This window comes from Tympanuchus pallidicinctus, unplaced genomic scaffold, assembly GCF_026119805.1.
Source record: "Tympanuchus pallidicinctus isolate F22 unplaced genomic scaffold, pur_lepc_1.0 scaffold8, whole genome shotgun sequence".
NCBI lineage: Eukaryota > Metazoa > Chordata > Aves > Galliformes > Phasianidae > Tympanuchus > Tympanuchus pallidicinctus.
This window is the reverse complement of record NW_026294802.1, coordinates 7,057,626-7,076,867: the sequence shown is the minus strand read 5'-3', so window position 1 is coordinate 7,076,867 and position 19,242 is coordinate 7,057,626. Positions and strand designations below refer to the sequence as shown.

At 38.3% G+C, this 19,242-nt stretch overlaps 1 protein-coding gene across 6 annotated transcripts in view; it reads left to right on the top strand.

Moving 5' to 3' along the window:
- DGKI (diacylglycerol kinase iota) overlaps positions 1-19,242 on the top strand; it is a 214,458-nt gene that overhangs the window by 75,299 nt on the left and 119,917 nt on the right. For 4 of the 6 annotated variants that reach the window (XM_052668696.1, XM_052668695.1, XM_052668698.1 and 1 more), the window contains exons 2-4: positions 3,497-3,605; positions 13,611-13,706; positions 17,409-17,483. In XM_052668696.1, coding sequence (XP_052524656.1) covers positions 3,497-3,605; positions 13,611-13,706; positions 17,409-17,483 — 280 coding nt within the window. Of the gene's footprint in view, positions 1-571; positions 676-699; positions 705-3,496; positions 3,606-13,610; positions 13,707-17,408; positions 17,484-19,242 lie in introns of those variants that run through there. The other 2 variants (XM_052668699.1, XM_052668701.1) reach the window with 2 other exon arrangements.

Genomic DNA, 19,242 nt, shown 5'->3' with positions numbered 1-19,242 from the left:
ACTTGGGTGACTACTATTGACTAATTGTATTTTGTGGTCTTTGAGGATTCAGGCATAACTACTCAGTCTAGGCCACTCATTGAACAGTTCTTTTATGCTCAAGGATGAGGAAAAGTTCAATGAAGCCAAATCCTGGGATATAGACTCAAATCTCTCCTAATCAAATATGTATGCTTTGATCTAATAAAGTATGTTATATCTTGCCTGACTTTTTAGCAAAATGAGAATGTAATGATTTTTCTTTCATTTTTTTTTTTTCTTTTCTTTAAATGCAGTTGTTATGACAAGCCTGAATGGCAGATTCCTTTTGGTTTCCAGGACAGCCAACTTCTGTGTTGGAGTTTCCCCAACCAGCTATGGATTTAGTATCAAATATTTTTGTCCTATGTATGTAATGACATACACATGTATGTGCATGTATACTCTTTCACAGTGGTTGTGTGTTGGATTGCTAATTCCATCTACTACAAATTACTGTTACTTGATCTACAAAAGTAATGAAGAAAAATATAGATTATGGTGTGACAAAACATTTCCTTGCTGTTGATTGCAGTGTTTATTTCTTGTTCAGAGTTTACAAGCAGGCTGGTGTGCCCCTCTTAGGAAAATTGTGGACTTAATTGTCTGAAGACCCATGAAGGCACAGATCCACTTTTCCTGGCTGTCTCTCACCAGGTGAATAGGGATTCCTTTCACTTTCATGGGTAAGGCTGCCTGTTGAGGCTGTGCTTTCATTCATGCACTCGGCAGAGTAGAGAGGAAATTACTAGCAAGGCTTACTGAAAGCCTCTCATGTTACTTTTCTATTGGAAAAGTGCCAGGTAGAATAACATGCTAGTTAGGTTAATATGATATAGTCTCTTGGATACTCAGCATCTGCTCTGTTATCAGATTCATTCTATTCTCTCTTTCCCCTATTTTTCCCTCTATCTTCTGCATTACACTTATTAGAAAATCATGTGCTTGCTATTAGTCTAACCTCTTTATTTGTGGGAAAGCCTTCTGTAGTGAACATGGTGTTCTGATGCTGTCTTTTTGTCCCCAGACAAAGTTCTGACAAGAAACTGTGTAGGTGTGGGCATTTCGAGCTTGCCTTCAGGTATAAGCATTATTTCTGACTGGTTTGTGCCATTTTGTGATCCCTGCAATCATTAAGGCTTTTGTGTTGAAACAAACTTGAAAAAAAGCATTGTCATGCCTATGTTTTGTGGGCTTTCCAGCCAAAACCCTAAATCTAACCTGGCATACAAAGGGTTGGCTGACTGTTTGCACATATCTCTGCCAATTATCCCCGTAAAGACTCCCTGACCTCCACTTGCCAGAGAATGTGGGCCATGTGTCAGCTTCTGCTACAGGAAGCTTGCACGTCTCTAATTCTGACTTGAAAGAGTATCCAAGGCTTGATGCTGTGATGTCTGTAGCCATTCATTAGGCATATTTACCTTCTAAGTGTGCTGAATTTGCTTTCCAGCTGGAAGCCTTGTCCTCAGACTGGGTCAGATAAATTTATTCCTGGAATATTCATTGCAATATTGCTTTATTCAATTCATGTCGTGGATTGATGCAGCCTTACTGGCTGTATTGTTTGGCAAGTGATAGGCTGTAAGCAGAGTTTGGTGAACATGTTGTTTTTCATCGATAAAGATTAATTGCAAACACCTATTCAGCCACTTTTGCTTGAACGCTTTGCACAAATTGGAAGCTACCTTCTCTATTATGAGGGCAGGACTAAGTAACCATTGGATGGATTTATCACTGTCAGTGATGCAAGGTGGAAAACGTGATACAGCTCCACTTTCACCAAAACAAATGGTCATGTTATAAATATGGTTAGAAACAAGAATGTACTGTTGTGTTTAGTAATAAACAATAATCAAATTGGTAGCAAATCAACATGGAAGGAGGCTGCCAAATATTGGACACTTTGCAGGAAAAATGTCAATTTTGAAAATATACTTTTGTAGTTTCTTGTATTTCTTTAAGGCTTTCGTCTCGTCCTTGAGAAGACCTGTTAGATTATATTCTGCTAAAATACCTGGCTGAAATTGTGGCTAAATTGCTCAGTTTTGATACATTGCCAAGAAGCAAAAGTCTTTTCATTGGTCACTTTTCTTCTAACGGGCTTTATTAAAATGTAAAATATCTTGGAAAAATCTTTTAATGTCAATGTCTTGCTTGTTTTAAGTGGAAAGGGGCACTGGATGATCAAAGGCTGTTGAAGTGCTCAGTTGTTTGTGCTACCCACAGAAAAGAGAATTTAAGACATTCTAATTCAGCCCACTCCATTTTTCTGGACATATATTATGAGCAATGAGGCTTCCAAGCTCCTTTACTGTGGATATGTATTGCACCGTCTATTTTCAGGACAACGAAATGATTTATTTAGCATATAGCTGACCTGGATTGTCATTACTGGCTCAATTGACCTTTATTGCCATGAGACAGTGGTAAGATTGGAAGATGCTATAAATAGCTGTTGTGCTGTGGGAGTGGTATCACAAAAATGTACTTTATACAGACTGTCATTTCACTATGTGGGCGTTGAGTGCATAGGGCATACAAAAAGGGATCTCTCCTTGATATGTTTTTGTTGTTGTTTGTCTTTTTTTTTTTGTCCTGTTTTGAATTATTGCAGCTGAAGCTATGAGATTGTTTTGGCCACTGTCATCAGGTACAAAAACAGACAGTGCAATAGTACTATGAAATTTTACAAAACCATCTAAGAGAAACTGAGCTGTGTATCGGCAGTAACTTGTGCTTCCATCTAATGACTTGCTATTCAAGGCTGATTTTGTAAGACTGAGTGAGGCTAGGGAAACTGGTTGGTGAAAATGAACTCAATCCTTGTGGAGCTCTAGAACTGCTGGTCAACATCTGTTGTTGCCAAATTTATATAAAGAGTGACTTTGGGCCACAGAGATAGTATTTAAATACTAAGGGGAAAGCAGCTGCAATACCGTATGAGCATGCTGATATTGACAAAAAGGGTGTGTTCTAGTGTCATATTTTATATAATCTGATGCTAAATGGAAGACTTCTCCTAGCCTACAAACCAAGTAAGACCACCATTTTTTTTTAGGGGGGGGGAGGGGGAATAAACTCATATTTCATTCCTCTAGTAAAAGCTATTTGGAACTACACGTTAATTCATTCAGCAGGATCTGCTGGTATGTAAAGAATAAGTGTAATAATTGAGGATTTCACTGAAATTGGCAAACAGATCCACATGCAGCCCACTGGGTTTGATGTTTCACCTTAGCGTCAGTTGAGTAACTGATCTTCATTAAGCAGTAATTTTCAGTGATCACATTACTTCATTTTTTTTCCTAAACTGTTCTAGCAGGAGATGGCACTCAAACACCTTTTAACCCAAACTGAAATTAGATGCTATGCTGCCTCTTCTGACTTCTGGAGAAGAGTGGGGTGGATAATAATATTGGATAATTATATTGATTATAGCCTCAATTTATCTATTTTTTGTCTTTTCAATCTGCAGGAAAGCAATCTCCAGGTCAGGCCTCCAGCACTTGGCTCCTGTGCATTCCCTCAACATTGCAATCTCCAATGGACCTGTGAAGGAACCAAGGGCAGCCTTAGAGTGGACTGTAGGTGTTTGTTTCTATGGCAATGTATCTCTGGCTAGTGCTCCCTCCAACCTTAAAACAACATTAGAAGTTGCATTACTGTCAGAATTAGTGCTGGTCATTAGAAACACGCTTCCATTATGAAATCAAGCAGAAGGCAGAGACATGATAATGTACAATGACTTGAGCAGCACTGGACAGAGCTATTTAGACTTTCCAGTCTTGGAAACTGTCTGGCTACATTTGCTCACTGCCTTCTTGACAAGGACTGCTATCCAATGGTGATTCAATTTTAATGTGGCAGGATTTTGTAGTTTTGATTTATGAGCCAAAATGTAAGGCTGAGCATTCAAGCTGGGTTAGCAGGGTCTGTAGGAGCAGTAGTAGAAATCCTTGGTCACAATGCTTTGCAAACATGGATGAACTTCTGGTCTAAGCTAGACTGTAGATACAAAACATCAGTTTCTTTCCCCAGTCTTGCTTCTCCTAATTCTGTTTCTGGACCAGTTCAGAAGGGGCAGGTTATGCACCGTCTGCACCATCTAATGTGGTTATGTGTTAGTGCACATCAATAAATTGATCCTTAAGCCAGCAAGTGAAAAAAAAAAGTCTCATTTAAAGCAAAATATGCAGTGGATTTTACACTGGGCTCTCAGTAAGGAGCTGGCATTAAGCAGCATCCATCTGTCCTTTGGATAAAGACAACTTCTGTTTTTTGATGAGTATGGCTTATGGTTCATCTCAGATGGTTTTATACCAAGACTGAATGGCTTTCTAGATGGTGTGCAGCTGTAACATTTGAAGTTTAATGGAATAAAATTTTACAGGCTGCAATGCAAGAAATGAGTTTGGATTCAGTCTGATTTTCTACTGTATAGTAAATAGGAGTGTGCTAGAATGAGTTTGAAAGAGCACATATAAGAGCTTGTGTTTATATGCTTGATCTTTATGTGCAGGAAATTTGGGTCCTGATTCAGCAAGGTGCTAAAACATGTGCCTGCTTTTAGTGATCTAAGCTTTCTGAATGATCCTCCAGATTTCGATTTCTTCAAAGTGCAGCAAAGTTAAATATCTTTCAAAATTGTAATTAAAAAAACAACCAAACAAAAACAAACAAGCTTACAAAAACTCATGAAATCCCACAAGTTATCCTTCTTAAAAGTGGCATTCTTTGCTACTGATTGCAGAGGTGAAGCAACACTGTGTCATATAGGGGAGGGGGCAGGATGTGAGTGGAAGACATCTGAGGTTGGGAGGAACCAGGACTGACCAGCTGTAATAACTGATGAGTGCAGGGGAGAATAGGATTTCTGCAGATTAGAGATGCAGTACGAGTAAAAGAGAAGTGGTTTGGAGGTTTGAAGAAGATAAAATGGATCAAAGTTTATGATGGGTAATGAATATCAATTAAAAAAAAATACACTTGTAAGTTTTAAAAACTGATATTTCTTTCCAGGTGTATATTTGGTAGAATGAATGGCTTCTTACATTAAGATGTATAAGAGCCAGAGAGGAAGTCTTTGTAGTGAGTCAACAGAAGGTAGATTTAATCAAGACATGTTGCATCCCCATCTGTGCAATCCTTTAGTATTTCCACGATGGTTCTCCAAGGACCCATGATGGGAGACCTTTCCAAAGTCTGATGAAATTTCCAAAGTTCCAATGAAGAGAAGTTTTCACTTGAATTTACAGTAAGAAAAGCAGTAGAAATCTGTTCTTGTTGCCTTCACAGTAATAACTGGAAAGAATTTCCTGGCTATGTTCTCCATTTTTGGTAACTCTTTGCAGATGATTTGCCATTATCAGATGGCCTTGTGAACAGGACACTGATTCAGGGAGTGGGATTTCTGTTTCTTGCTTTGCCACTGACCTTGTAAGTGAGCTCAGATTAATTGCTTTGCCTTTCAGTACATCAGCCTATTTAGCTGCAGAATTGAGGTGATAATTCTGATGTTTTTAAGACCCTTCACATTAGAAAATACATATTTTAATGTTGAGATAACTGTCTATCATCCCTGATGCTTATTTTCTCTTACTTGCAAATACTCAATTTCATCATATTTTTTACCTCTAATTCTAGTTAACTTGTAGTTAATTTAGTAATATTTATTCACAGCAGAATCATACAGAATATATTTTCAGGAGTAAGTGATGCTATAGCTACAGTGAAATGCAGAAGTTGTCCTTCCAAAAGGAACTACCTTGAATGTCAGTCCCTGTGACATATTTGTTATTCTTAACCTCTTTTCTCACCCTCCACCAATTTAAGCAACACTCCTACATGTTAAATGATGAAATAAGCAACTCTAGCCCAGATCCTCAAATAAGCACAGGCCAAGGCACCTCATATAGTGCATGTGTACCTCTGAGGATCTTGATCTGTCTTTATTTTCATACTGCCACATTTTCCCAAGGAAACAACCATAATTTTTTTAAAAAATTTTATTATTATTATTATTTTTTTTTTTTGGTGCAAAGTCATCCTGTATTTCTCTTTTGCATATTGCCTTTTACCTTTTGGTACTTACAAAATTCTTGACAGCCACTAGGAAATTAGTGTGTTGAGCTTCCTACTGGCCAAAGCTGTCTCATTATTTTTTTTGTTCTTTTCCACCATTTATTTGATGATGCCAGTCTCTTGCTTTCTCATCAGTAGGTGTTTGTGGCCTGTGACCATGCAGTCTTAGAGCCCTAGATTAGTCCCTTAGATGATGTCTGAAAACATGCAGCTTTCATTCATGGTATTCAGTGAAAAAAACTTGGGACTGTTCTTTAAGTACTGTTAAAGCACAGCCGAGTTATCTAGATGCAAGATGAGTGTTCTTCAGAGGAGAAATATTGTAATTTTGGACAAAAAATTGTACATGTTAAAAAAAACACTGAAACTTTTAGGCCTTAAGAAGTGAAGCAAACAAACATCAAAGCTTTGTGATAGTAGAAGTTCAAAATTATAGCATTTAGTAATACGTGATAACTTATAAAATTAATTGGTTGAGAGTATCTGTTACAGAGAGAGTGGTGAGGTGCTGGAACAGGCCACCCAGGGAGGTTGTGGATGCTATGTCCTTGTAGGTGTTCAAGACCAGGTTGAATGGGGCCCTGGGCAGCCTGGTCTAGTACCAGATCTGGAAGTTGGTGGCCCTGCCTGTGGCAGGGAGGTTGGAAATTGATCATCCTTGGGATCCCTTCTAACCCAAAACATTCTATGATTCTATTAAGTTGCATGGGGCATTTTAACAGAAAAAACATTTGTTCTTTCCACTAAATAGTAGAAGCTTTCAGGCTGAGACCTCTATGGGATCACAGAGACATGGTGTAATACCACATGCAGCTGGAGTGTTACAATGCACAGAGGAAGACATTTTAGGGAAGGTGAAGCCAGGATATTGAGTAGGGGAAGTTTTCCTTCAATGTAAGAGCAGCAAGCATGCTTGAAGCTCTGCTGTGGAATGGATGATAAGACTGTGAAGAGTTTATGGGGCAAACTAACACAGGTGATGTTGTGGTTGCCTGCTACATGTTATTTAGGAAGTAGATGATATGAGATCTTCAGACAACTGGAGAAGCCTCATACATGAGGACTCTGGCCTTCAAATGTGACTTAAACCAGTTTGATGTTTACTGTAAGAGCAGCACGAGCAATCCAGGAGGTTTCTGTAATACACTGATGGTAACTGTGACACAAGTGACTGAGGAGCTTGATGAAGGAAGGTGCTCTTCTGGACTTTGTATTACAAACAAAAATGAACTTATAGGAACTGTGAAAGTCACTGGCAGCCTTGCCTACTGTGACTGTGAGATGGTGAAGTTCAGGATCCTGAGAAGAGGAAACAAAGCAGATGGCAGGATTACAATCCTGGACTTCAGTGAATAGACATTGCTTTCTTCAAGGATCTGTTTGAAAGTAAAATGTTCATGACTGAACAGAAGCTCCACGCATACTTCTAAAAATTCTGAAATTTTGTGTTTGGATGACTTCTGAACACTGTGTTCAGGCTCTGTAATTCTACATTGCCACTTTTTTTTTAATGAGTGTTGGAGAACTAATGATCTTTCCTGAGAGAACTAAAGAGAAAAAAGGAGGGCTGTCATATTCATAAAGTGTCCATTTGTATGTTTTCAGGGGTATAGAGGTTTCGATGATATTACAGAAAGTGCTCTTAAAATATTTTTTCAATTGCTCCCAAAAGGACTGAAGTTAAGCTGTTGTCAGCCAAGAAAATGTTTCATGACAGTGTAGGGAATCATCATCTCAGCTGATAGCATCTAGATGTTGCTTATCCATGAAGACGAAAATTGTTGTTCTGTTTCAATGTACAGATGAGTAGAGGATATATGGGTGGGCAATGGATGCAGGGATGTGGGAAACCCTGATGGGGGTGTAGAAATGAGAATGCCAGAAAACAACTAGAGAATGTAACAAACCTAGGTCTAAAAGTTGTACCTTCCTCTCTCTCTTTTTTTTAAAAAATTAATTATGCAGGATTGTGTTTCTGTGATCTTTTTTGTTTTGCGTCCATTACGCTCATAATAATTAAAGAAAAGATGATTTTTGTGTGAAGAATTTTCTCACAGTATGCAAATTTGTAGTTAAATTCATATAGATATACAATCAAAACAATGTTGAGGATATTATTTATAACATGAACATTACAGACTGGAATTTCAGAGTTCAGGGTAAAATATAAGTAAAATATATGCGACAGGCTTTCAGGGAAAAGACATTCAAACAAACTTGTTTCTGCTCAGCAGTGACCTTGAAAAAGAAAGGGCTAAAGCTAATCATTTTTGCTTACAAACATGTTTAATTAAATTTGTGTTGATGAACACTAATTATATATTAATCATAACTTTATCACCCAAATGTGTACTTATAAGAAGACTCATCTCTCTCACTGTAGTGTTAACAAAGGGAAAAAAAAAAAACCTTCCTAATAGTTCAATTTAGAAATCTAATGGATTTTTTTTTTTTTTTTTTTTTTTTCAAAATGCTAGTTATGACAGGAGCGGATCAGAGCTCCTCTCCTCCTATTACAAGTGGTGTTACAGTTCCTTAAAACTTAAAATTTGGGAGAACTGGCTTATTTGTTTGGCTGAATGTCCATGGCTTTTTAACATGGTAAATTAAATTATGTTCTGTGCATCGCCTTTAAACTGTACTGACTGCAGCTTGAAGAACAGTGAGATGTGGAGTTACTTGAAAAATGGTAATGCTTGGTCTGTCAACTAACCATGCTTGGGCACTTAAAAAATGAAATTAGGTTGATTTAGTGAAATGTGCACAGAAAGATATGATCAAGCACATGCACGTGTAGTTTCACTGTTCCCAAACTCCCATTTGTTATTTCCCATTTCTCTTTCATTTCGGTGTGGGGATGGGGAGGAGAGGGAATTGTGTATTCTTTGTTTCATATTCAAGGAATGCATGTCATACAGAAGTCATTTTTGTCTGTTAGTATGGTGGTGGCGGATCAGGAACAATTCTCTGGAAGACCATACTGGCTGCATCTGCCAGGAGAGCACTGCTGCTCTGCTTTGGTGAGCAGAGCTCTTCCTTGTCACAGGGCATTGAGTGCTCACTTGCAAGGTCTGGAAAGCCAGGCAAGAATTCAGTGTTCCCAGTTCCCCAGACTGAAAAATATTAGGCCATGGTCACTCCTGTTTTATCCAAGACAATGGACAGTACCAGTACAGTTCACAGAATCACACACAGAATCACAGAGTGACGTGGGTTGTTAGGGACCTCAAAGACCATGAATCTCCAACCCTCCCACAACATGCAAGGTCACCAACCTCCCCATTTAATACTAGACCAGTCTGCCCAGGGCCCCATTCAACCTGGCAATGAACACCTCCAGGGATGGGGCATCCACAACCTCTCTGGGCAGCCTGTTCCTGCACCTCATCACTCTCATTGTAAAGGACTTCCCTCTGACATCCAACCTAAATCTCCCCTCCCTCAACTTAAAACCATTTCCCCTTGTCCTGTAGTTATCTATCCTTTCAAAGAGTTGATTCCCCTCCTGTTTGTAGGCTCCCTTTAGGTGAGCCTACCTAGAGGTTTAGGGATGCAGGGCTCAGGGATGTTATTAGAATCCTGGCTGCCAGTGAAGACCGAGGCAAAGAACTCATTCAGTACCTCAGCCTTCTCTTCATCCATTGAGGCAAGTTCTCCTTTTACATTTACCAAAGGATGTACACTCGCTTTGGCCTGTCTCTTCTGGCCAGTGTACCTGTAGAATGTCTTCCTACTATTTTTCACATCCCTCCCCAAGTTCAGTTCTGCCTGTGCCTTGGCTTTCCTAATCCCACATCTGCAAGTCTGAATAGCATCCCTGCATTCTTCCCAGGTGACAAGCCCCTGTGCCCAGAATGTGTATGCTCCTTTCTTTACCCTTAGTTTGCCCAGCAGGTCCTTGCTGAGCCATGCCTGTTTCCTGCCTCTGCTGCCTGCTTTCTTATTCAGAGGGATGGAGAGCTCTTGTGGTCCCAGAAAGGCATTCTTGAAGAGTAGCCAGCTTTCCTCACTGTCTTTGTCTTTAAGGACAGCATTCCAGGAGATCTTGGCCAACAATTCCTTGAACAGCTTAAAGTTCAGTCTTCTGAAGTTTAGGGTCCTGACGCCACTCTTTGCCAGGCTCACATTCCTTGAGATCACAAACTCAACCAGAGCATGGTCACTGCAGCCCAAGCTGCCTCCAACCTTAATACCTTTAATTATCTCCTTTGCATTGGTGAGCAGCATGTTCAGCAATGCTTTACCTCTGGTCAGTCTGTCCAATACCTGAACCAGAAAGTTATCATCAATGGATTCCAGGAGCCTCCTGGACCCTTTTTTTTTGCATTGCAATATCAGTTGAGCTCTTCTAATAGTGAATTGGTACGAAACACACTGGCCCTTTGTTACCCACCATTCACCTATCGCTCCTTGTGTCTGATCCAGCCCTTGTGGGCTCTGTGCTCATGGGGTGAGTCACTTTATCTGACTACTCTTGGTAATTTTTTTTATTTTTTTTCTTCTTTTTTTTTTCTTTTCTTCCCAGCAGTTGAACTGATTTTTGTATAGCTTCACAGCCACCAGATCTGACATTGGGGAAGCAGCATGAGTGCGAGACTGGAGTTTGAGGGGTCGGGGACAAAAAGAGGACGGCTGCCACTTTAGCTCTCATTTGCTTCTAAACCTGCCATAAGGACATCAAATACAAAATATGCTAAGCTTGCAAATTGTTTATGAGAAGGTTCTTGAACTCAAGTCTGTTGTGGAAAAGTCTCCATCAGAGTCCACAGATGTTGATGTAGACTTCAATGTGTTTGAGTTCTGTGTTAAACAAGAGCTCATACTAGAGGTGGTCCCAGTGACCCCTGTCAGCTGTGTGCTGGCAGGTGGAGTACCCTTTTGCCCAGCACATTGTGGAATACTGCCTGTAAATCTTTTTATTGGAAATACCAGTTTGCTGAAGGCAAACTGCTCCATATAAATGTATTGAATGTTATCATATCCTCCTATTATAAGTCAATGAAAAATTGAACTTGAAAAAGGTCAAAGTGTCTTCCTTTGACTATACTGTTTGATTTTCATTAGCAGTAGCAAAATGTCTGATCATATAAGTGACACTGCCCTGTAAAATTCATAACAGTGAAGTTCAAATAAGTCTTTTTGATCTTGTTGGGACAAGGTAATTTACAGCAAAAGTTTTTTGGGGTAGGGTATTACTTCTTGGGGAATCTCAGCTTTGTGCTGTAATTCAGGTTGAAAGAGGATTTTTCAAATGCTATTTTGCTGGAATTTAGATGGTTAATTTTCTCACAGTGTTGTAAAATTGCCTGTGGCACTGGATATCTGGAGTTGTGCCACTCCTACCAGATCAGTTTATTTACATTTTTATTATCTAGTCTTGCCTGAACTCTCTCACAGCATGAACTAGAAAGGTCATCCCTGTAGACTATTTTTTTTTTTTTTTTTTTTACTGTGATGGAAAATAAAGGTTGGATCTATGATAGAACATGGAACAGTGGAGAACAAACTCAGTCTAAACTAGGTTATGAAAATAGGCCACTTTAGAATTCCTAGATGGCAAGTTATATGTGTGCAGTCTTTTTGAAGGGGAATTTAATCTATTTTTTAAAATGGAATTTTGATTCCTGATTAAAAGTTGTGTCCCAGGAGCTGTATGCTTTCATAGCTTCCCAAGTTGAACTTTACTAACCATCTTTTATAATCCGTAAAATTCAGCACTGGGTTATGAGTTTGTGTTATTTCTTCAGACAGAGAATGTGCGCAGCTCAAACACTGAATTCATATCCTCTTGCTTTGGTCCTCTTGTTTTGTCTGGCTCTCTGTAAACTAGACAGGAATTTAATATTTTGAACAATACTGTGGGCATAGTAATTTTATTAGCATGATGTGACTAGGCTTCCATGAAGTGCTGCAAGAGTGATAAAGTTCTTGCCAGAGAAAACTGCTTTAATATAAGAACAAACTTGAGGGGAAGAATTTCCAGTCTCAGTAATTTGCCATCTGGGTAAGGCTTTAAGCCTTAGTGAGTTTGAGTCGTTAGGAGCTATTTTGCATTATGAAAGCACTGAGAAGTCTCAGCTTTAAACTGCCATGCTCTGAACTGTGCAGTTCAGGAATGTCTGTCCTACAGAGTCTACAGTTTAGACAGATGAAAGGATAAGAAGTAATGGAGGTATAGAACAGTGTACCACTAAATTAAGATATTGTAATGGCAGTAGACTGGTCTGCAAGCCTTGCACTAATCCAGCCCCTTGTATTGAGAAGTAATACTGAACATGACGTTTGTGGCAAGATTTCTGATGAAGTCACGCCACTGGACAAGCAGACCTTGAAAAAATGCATATTGTTCTTCTCCTTCTGGTTTATTTGAAGTGAGCACGTTATCTGTGTTAGGCAGCATGTGCAGATTTAACAGTTTGGCTTCTGTGGACGCACTTGTTCTCTAGAAGACAAAGGATTTTGCTGCTTCGGATTCTCTACGTTACTTAAGAGATCCACATGGCAAGAAAAATTTTCTCATTTCATCACTTTGAAACCGTCAGTAGAATTTTGAATAAATTATTTTATCTAAGATGGCTATTTCAGAGCATCCTGCTGTCGGACGCCATCTGTTTGGTAAGCGTCATCATTTGTGACTTCTGCAGTGTGGGATCCAAATGTCAGAGACTGTCAAAGTGTTTTCCATCATGGTCTAATTCTGGCTGAGCAGAAACCTGCTTATTCACTTTGTTCAAATAATGTACAGTAAACGTGATCTTTTCACTTGATCCAGCATTACAGTAGAGTGAAACCTATAGTCATTTTACAACCAAATTTCCTCAGGCCAAGAATTGGTAAAGAACTGTGAGATCTATTTGGTTGAATAAGAAGAGTGTTGAAATAAAATCAGATATCACCCTGCTAATCATTCCTTTCTGTATGCTTGATAGATTTTGAAAATATTACTTTTCTGAATATAGCATACATTCAGGTAAAAACTTAAAGTCTAGTCTCTTCTGGATTATGTTTTCTGGATGTTTTCATAAGTATATAGCATAGTATACATAGAATAATAGCATAATATATAAGCATATGGTGCTGATCCAGACATCTTAAATATTCTTCTTTGTCTAAACTCTGCTGTTATTCTAAAGCTGTGTTATTTTGCACTTTTGGTCACAGTTCCCAAATTCTGGGAACTTCTGCAATTGAAATTTTAGTAGTTACAGTTTTGTTTCATCTGTTGATTTTTTCCTTTCTTTACAATTCTGTATACATTGCACATTTATGAAATTTAGCATTAAACTAAGCATTATGGGAAGAACATGGGCAAACTTTTTCTGGGTGGACATATAATTCCTTGCATGATCAGCATCCTTTAAACAAAGGTGATCATCTAACTTGATAAGAAGTGCCTTTGTGTATTTATTATTTATTTTTTAAATTTATGATGAAAATCAAGTATAACTTATTTTTCTATGTATTCTCATCTCTGAATTTTACAAACCAGTTTAACAATCTTTTCTTAGGAAAATGCTGTTAATGGAGAGCATCTGTGGTTGGAGACAAACGTTTCTGGGGATCTCTGTTACCTGGGGGAGGAAAGCTGCCAAGTGAAATTCTCAGTGAGTTATTTTCAGATTCCCTTCTATGTTTCTGTTATAATGAGCCTGACTTCAGTTTGTTACTCTGCTCAGAAGCCTGGCAGTTTGAATTGCTTGCTGCTGTTGATGCAAGTGTTCTGAGAGAATGAATACAAAAGGGACAAAAGACTGTGGGCTAAATATCTTGGGAAAAAAAAAGAAAGCCTCAAACAATTTTGAATGACCCAGAATATTTACATAACGAGGTTAGGCTTAATGAATAGTTTTGATTAATATGGAAAGGAGAGAATTAAGTTACTGAGCTATTTCAGAAATATTCAAACTAGCTTATTTCATTTATATGGAGATCACTCTGAAAGTAATGCCTCCTATTTGTTTCCATGAAAACTACAACAGCTATGAAAAGCACAATGACACTATTTGATAAAGCAAATCCTCATCTACAAATCACTATTTTTCAACATAGATGCTGCCATTAGCTGTGCACGTTCTCAGCAGTGAACAAGAGCCTGCATGTCCACTGTGCAAGGCTGTCCCAAATGTGCCTTGTGTTTCATGTCAGTGTCACCACTGCTGAAATGCAGCACCCACCACCTCACTGTGCTCACATCCACTGTTTGGTCTCCATAAACATTCAGCAAGCATCAATGAATGTCAATAGCCATCATTTTTTACCTCATGGAGGAACTCAGTGACAAGCCTTTGCTTCATATGCACTTCCATATCAGACGCCATTTTGTCAGACTGCCCCTCTGCTGCCTTCTGTTACATGACAACAACATGTAACAGAATATTGTCAGGAAGGTTTGTCCTCTACTGCCAAACCACCACCATCTACCTCTGATGTCATGGGCCAACATCATAAAAGAGGAGGCAGTACTTTTGGAGCAACCCTCCTATATACACTAGCTGGGTTGCCTGGGTAGGGTTCAGATCACATTTTTGTGATTTTTCTCACTGCAAGGATTTGAACTGGATTTTCTGAACTCTTGAGTGCACTCACCAGTAAGGAACAGAATATTCAAGGTTTGCATTGTCCTAATGAAGATTTTCTGCTGCATGTTAAAATGTTTCATTGGGTTGATCTGTAGCTCATGGTCCTCTGTTAATGAGCTGTGGAGTCACTGTTACATTTCCTGCCTTCTTCACTAAATCTTCACTTACCTAGTATTAAAGTAAAACCACTTCAGCAGAATAAATGCAAAGAAAAAAAATTGTCTTTCCTGGTTAAGATGAGAACGTTTATTACAGAGTAGGGATCCTGTGTTCAAACCATTGCTTTGATTCAACGCCCAGGTGAGCATACTGGCTCTTGGGCTGCAAAATGTGAGGAGAGTCCTTCCCTGTGGTGCTTTAGAGTCTGCTTCTCTCTGATTTTTGCTTTGATTGCTACCATCCCCCATCCTCTAAAAATGCAGCAGATCAAGTAATTTGATTCGAATTGAGGTATTTTGATACTTCCAACATTAGTAGGACTTTGTTTGATCCAAATCTATAGTGCTCTATGTAGCTCCAATTTAATAACAACTTCCTATGACTTCTCAAGCACACCAGTTTCTTTATAATGTATAACAGAAAGGCTAAATCTGGAAAGAACATATCTGCTTACAAAGACTATGAAGGAAAGCCCCAGTTGTAACACAGTAGTGACTGTGGGGCAATATTCAAGACAAGTGTCATGAGTTTGTCCTACAGTTATATTGGTTGTGAGGCAGTGGGCTTTGGAAAAATCAGGAGATGGGATTTGTGGCTGAGTAGACCTACCCAATATGACTGTTCTTATGTTCTTAATAGAATGAGTAAACATTTCCTAGTGATTTAGCTCATTGAAAATGGCATGGAAATTTAATAATGTGTTGCATGTGACTGCAAGGCTGTGCCTTGGCTTTTTAGAGGAGCGCCTTTAGAAGGTGGAAACACTGTCTGTAATAGCTGGTGAATTATACTCATTCATTTGTGTTTTTATTTGGAAATGGTCATGCACGTTTTATGTGATGGCAAAAGTTTCAGCCATTGGGCCTTGAGATACTGAGTCATACTAAGGATGCAATGGAGTTTATAATTGCTCAGTTTTTATTTGCCTTTCTTTTGCTTGACATGATTGCTTTTGTAACATATTACAGTATAAAGAGCTTTTGTTACCTTAAGATCTTGAGATGGAAATGAAAATGTAGTTGACATCAGCTGTGGTCAGCTTTTTGAAAGGTCATATTAAACTAATGTATTCCCAGTTTGAATTTTTTGAAGACCATTACATCGTTCAAGCCCATTTGGGTCTTCTTTTGGCTTACCTCTTTTACATTTAGACTGTATAAGATCAAATGTTTGGAATGGAGAAGTGGCAAAAATTAGCTGAGTTGCAATTGCAGGACTTTGTATTCTTTGGAATATGGAGCTGAAATTTCATGATAAATCAAAGAATCTAGGAGCAATGGAAAAGATTACCTGTTTTTTTTATTTTCTTATTTTGAATTGTTACTATTCTCTCAATGTAAAAAAGAATTCCTGTAACTACTTCCAGCACCACCAGGAACATATTCAATTTAAGATATTCAAAAAGCAGCTGCTTGTAAGGCATTATCTGCTTTTGATATTTGCAGCTTTTCATCTGAGGAATTGATTTATTTATATCGCCTTGCTCTTTGTGATGAATGTGGAAACTGAAACGCTAACAAATCACAAAACAAATGAAATTTTGGAGAGTTTCACAGTGTCATGGTTCTTGTGGTGAAACATGAGGACCAAACTCCACATACAAACACACAGTGAGGGAGTATTTTTGTAGTTATGAGACTCAGTAAAATTAGTGATTATAGCGTAAGCCTTAATGGTGTTCTTCTTCCCTTCTTCTTCTTGAGTTCATTTTCAACATATTGAGAATTCTAATGAAATAATTTATTAGAAATTTAAATGAGCTTGAGTAAAATTAATGCAGAAATCTTAACTCAGCCTCGACTTGTGTGCTCGTAATGTTTGTGTCCCTCATGTGCAGCTCTGTAAGTTAAACCTCTGTTAAAATTTATTTCATCTAGTTTATTAAATTTAATATACACCAGAAGGAACAAAAATAAAAAAAATAAAAAAATAAAAAAAGGAAAGAAAAAAAGGAAAAACAACAAAAAGTTAGTGTACTCTCTCCCTCCTGCATGAGTTCTCTTGTCTTTGATATGCTCTGGCCCAGGAGATTCAGTGGAAATTGTTTTAAAAGCCCTAGTGAAATTAATAAAACTAACCAGCATAATTAGGTTGAGAATTTTGTCCCTGCTGTAACATCTCACAACATTCAGTGAGAAGGTTATCATTCGCTGCTATGTGACTCACTTTTTTTCCTGTAAGAATGATTGTGCCCATCAAAATCAATACTGTACAATGATCATGAAATGACATACTCCTCCTGATTGGACTGAGTCCTCTGATTTGCATGTGTGGTTTTTTCTTTACTAGCTCTGCTCACCATCTTTGCAGAATTCTTCCTTTTAGAGTGATGATCTGTTACCAGAGACTCTAGCTTCTAGCTCACAAGCTGGAGTACCACAGACTTCTGTCTTTCACAAAGTCCAGCATTTAGCTTCAGACTATTTTTTTCAATACACCAAGAGGAGAACACCAAGAGGAAAATTATACTTTCAATAAAGAGAGAAATATCTCCTGTTTCACAGCTAGCATTCTTCCTGTGAAGAACAGTGTACCTCTATCCACACGCTTATCCCTTTCCTCTTTCAGAAATCTGCTCTGCGGAGGAAGTGTGCTGCCTGCAAGATCGTGGTCCATAATGCGTGCATGGAGCAGTTAGAGAAGGTAAGATATTGCCATCTTCTGGAGACTGATGGGTACAGCATTGATCTATTCTCAAGCTGAGCTTTCAGTCTGAAAAATACCATATGCCAAATTAGGTTTTTGTAGCTGTTTTGACAATATATTTGCTAAAATGTTGCCTTAAATTTTCAGCTTCTCTGTTCAAATAGATTTCTTGTAACTGTGAACCATTAGGAGAAGCAATCAAACAACAAAAGACCATTGAATGCTTTCACAATTTTAATGATTAAAAAATAATTTCCCTCTACTTCTAGAGTGGAAATTGAAGCTTGAAAATGCAGTACCCTGTCACGCACAAAATTGGCCTTTCAAAATTCCTTAGCTAAGCCCAGAATAATTCATATTATGACAGCTATATGTATTATGACCAATGCAGCATAAAATGCTACGATGAATGTTTTCCACTGTATTTACTAGACAATTTTATTTTCTCCTCAAAACATCAGAAACAAAGTTAATTTTTTGAAATAGAAAGCATCAAACTTTTCCTTTATGGTGCCATTATTTCTATGAGCATCTGTCCTGTTTGTCACTTCAAGGAGACCTCTTTGCCTCCAAGTGCCTACAGAATACTGATCACAGAGTTCAGCTATCCCATCAGCGATTCTTACTCATTGCACCTAACTAACTGGGAATGTGTAAAAGGAATTCTCCACCTCTGCTTTTTCATTCTTGGTGGGATATGTGTAAAGAAACGAGTGGGAATATCCCCACTGATTTCATTAGAGCTTCATTTTCACTCTATATGTTTTGCAATGTTGTTCTCCATAAAAGAAGTTGATGCAAAACAAATTTATAACAGCAACCCTTTGGAAAGAGTTTTTCATTTCCCAGTATTTGGGCTTGTGTTGACAAATGCCGCAGTGATTGCCATAATACCAAGTTGGAAAGGTACCATTTCCACCCCCGATGCTTTTACCCACAGTGAAATTAGCATTAGCACATGCTTTCAGCTCAAACTGTTACCAGTGAATTTTTCATGAGTTCCTTCATCAGCAGCATTGCTGGCTCTCCATAGCCCAGTAAGCTGGTGGCATTGCCAGTAGTAGCACTTAGATACAACCCATTCTGTTGAACTTGTTTATGCCATTCTAGAGAGCGTGAAGTTCACCTCTTGGCAGAGATTTATTATATAGTCCATGTGTGTCTTAAGCCTGGTGGTGCTTAAAACTGGTACATAGGTCTTCTGTTTGGCCCTCTCTGCATAGGTGTAAGTTGTAAGTAAACTAAATGTAAGCTGGAAATCTTTCCAACTTCCTAGGACTCAGAAGTGGAATGATGAATTGCAATTCCACCTGAAGAGCAGTGGAAGAAGATAATGCTATGGTTTTGATTTCTTTTTAAGTAATAAATATTTCATTCACTTTTTCTTTTCCTCACTTGGACTATTATTTTGAAGGCCATGATTGAATGAGGTAAAACCCTCATTTCTATAGGAAGTAAAGAATTGTATTCAAAATTGGGGAAACTTGATCCTTCTATTTTCATAACAAAAGCATTACAATGCAGTATCCTTAAGGATTTTACCCTTTGAAGGCTAGTCAATTAAACTTGAATCCATTTCATTTAGTGCATTCCATTTATCTTTTAACCTTTTCCTCTGACTCTCTCTTCTTCAATATACCATTTTCTTTATATATTCTCTTGCTTGTATTTCTACTGATTTTATTCAAAAGATCATAGAATCAGAGAACGGTTTGGGTTGGAAGGGATCTTACAGTTCATCTAGTTCCAATCCCTG